A 1,208-nucleotide genomic window follows, 5' to 3' on the forward strand; every position below is an offset into this window, starting at 1 on the left:
TTTACGGGTTTGCGCGGTCCATCCGAGTTTTCGTTTTGATAATGTCGCCGCGCTTGGGGCGACATGTTGATAATTACGATAATTATCATTAAAATAATTAATATGTTAATTGCTAATAAATAGCCATGGTTATTCGAGGGCTTTGGTATCTTAAGAAAGGTAGAGGCTGGCCGTGAAACTGCACGTTGCCTAATGTGTGATAAATTCTTGTGTGATGAATTCTAATGCGTGATGAATTCTGTTGTGTGATGAATTCCAATGCATGATAAATTCTAATGTGTGATAAATTCTAATGTGTGATAAATTCTAATATGTGATGAATTCTGTTGTGTAATAAATTCTAATGTGTGATGAATTCTAATGTGTGATAAATTCTAATGTGCGATGAATTTTAATCTGTGATAAATTAAATGTGTGATCAATTCTAACATGTGATGAATTCTAATGCGTGATAAATTCTAATGTGCGATGAATTCTAATGTGTAATGAATTTTAATCTGTGATAAATTAAATGTGTGATAAATTCTATTGTGTGATGAATTCTAATGTGTGATGAATTCTAATGTGTGATGAATTCTAATGTCTTTTAGTGCCGCTACACGTTACAGTACACCTACCCGTATGCTTACTACATGGTAAACAGCGGTCATCGGAAGGAGCTGGTAAGTTCCTCGCAGCTTACGGTAGGGTGCGAAATTAACGCGAGTCTGGAGTCAAATACTACATGATTTACTGTCGGATTCCCTGATTTGACATATGCAGGAGTCCGTGTGACTCCCTGAAAATTCTGCATAGATATTATAACTAGTTAGTTCCAGAGCACAGCCTCGTGGAATTACCGGTTTTTTTCATCAAATGTTCAAAGAAAATTTGGCAGACGTGCAACTGCATGAAACTTATTGTTAATGTCTTTAATTTTGAACGTCAGACTGCAGACTCCCTCATTTTGCTGCGGACTCCCTCTTTTTGAGGGTGGGGAGTCCCTTGTGTAAAAGTTAATTTCTACCCCTGTTACGGCAATTCCCGAGCGACGTTTCGGATGATTTCCTTTATCGATCTCGCTGCTGCTTTATGTTCGGTGTGTCGTTATCTACTTCGTATATCGCGCCAGCGCAACTGAACAATGGCCGTTGATTGACGCATTCAGAATAATTTTCGAACGGGACGAACGTTCGATTCGCTGGATGTCGGCACGCGCTGATGTTCCA

The 1,208-nt window shown here is 38.7% G+C and overlaps 1 protein-coding gene across 1 annotated transcript in view; it reads left to right on the forward strand.

Annotated features, from left to right (window-relative positions):
• Positions 1-1,208, forward strand: part of LOC106817820 (protein ariadne-2-like) — an 18,709-nt gene that overhangs the window by 14,920 nt on the left and 2,581 nt on the right. The window contains exon 12 of the mRNA XM_014822521.1: positions 591-662. Within this exon, the coding sequence (XP_014678007.1) occupies positions 591-662 (72 nt within the window). The remainder of the gene's footprint in view (positions 1-590; positions 663-1,208) is intronic.

The sequence above is a fragment of the Priapulus caudatus genome, unplaced genomic scaffold (assembly GCF_000485595.1).
Source record: "Priapulus caudatus unplaced genomic scaffold, Priapulus_caudatus-5.0.1 Scaffold1880, whole genome shotgun sequence".
Lineage (NCBI taxonomy): Eukaryota > Metazoa > Priapulida > Priapulimorpha > Priapulimorphida > Priapulidae > Priapulus > Priapulus caudatus.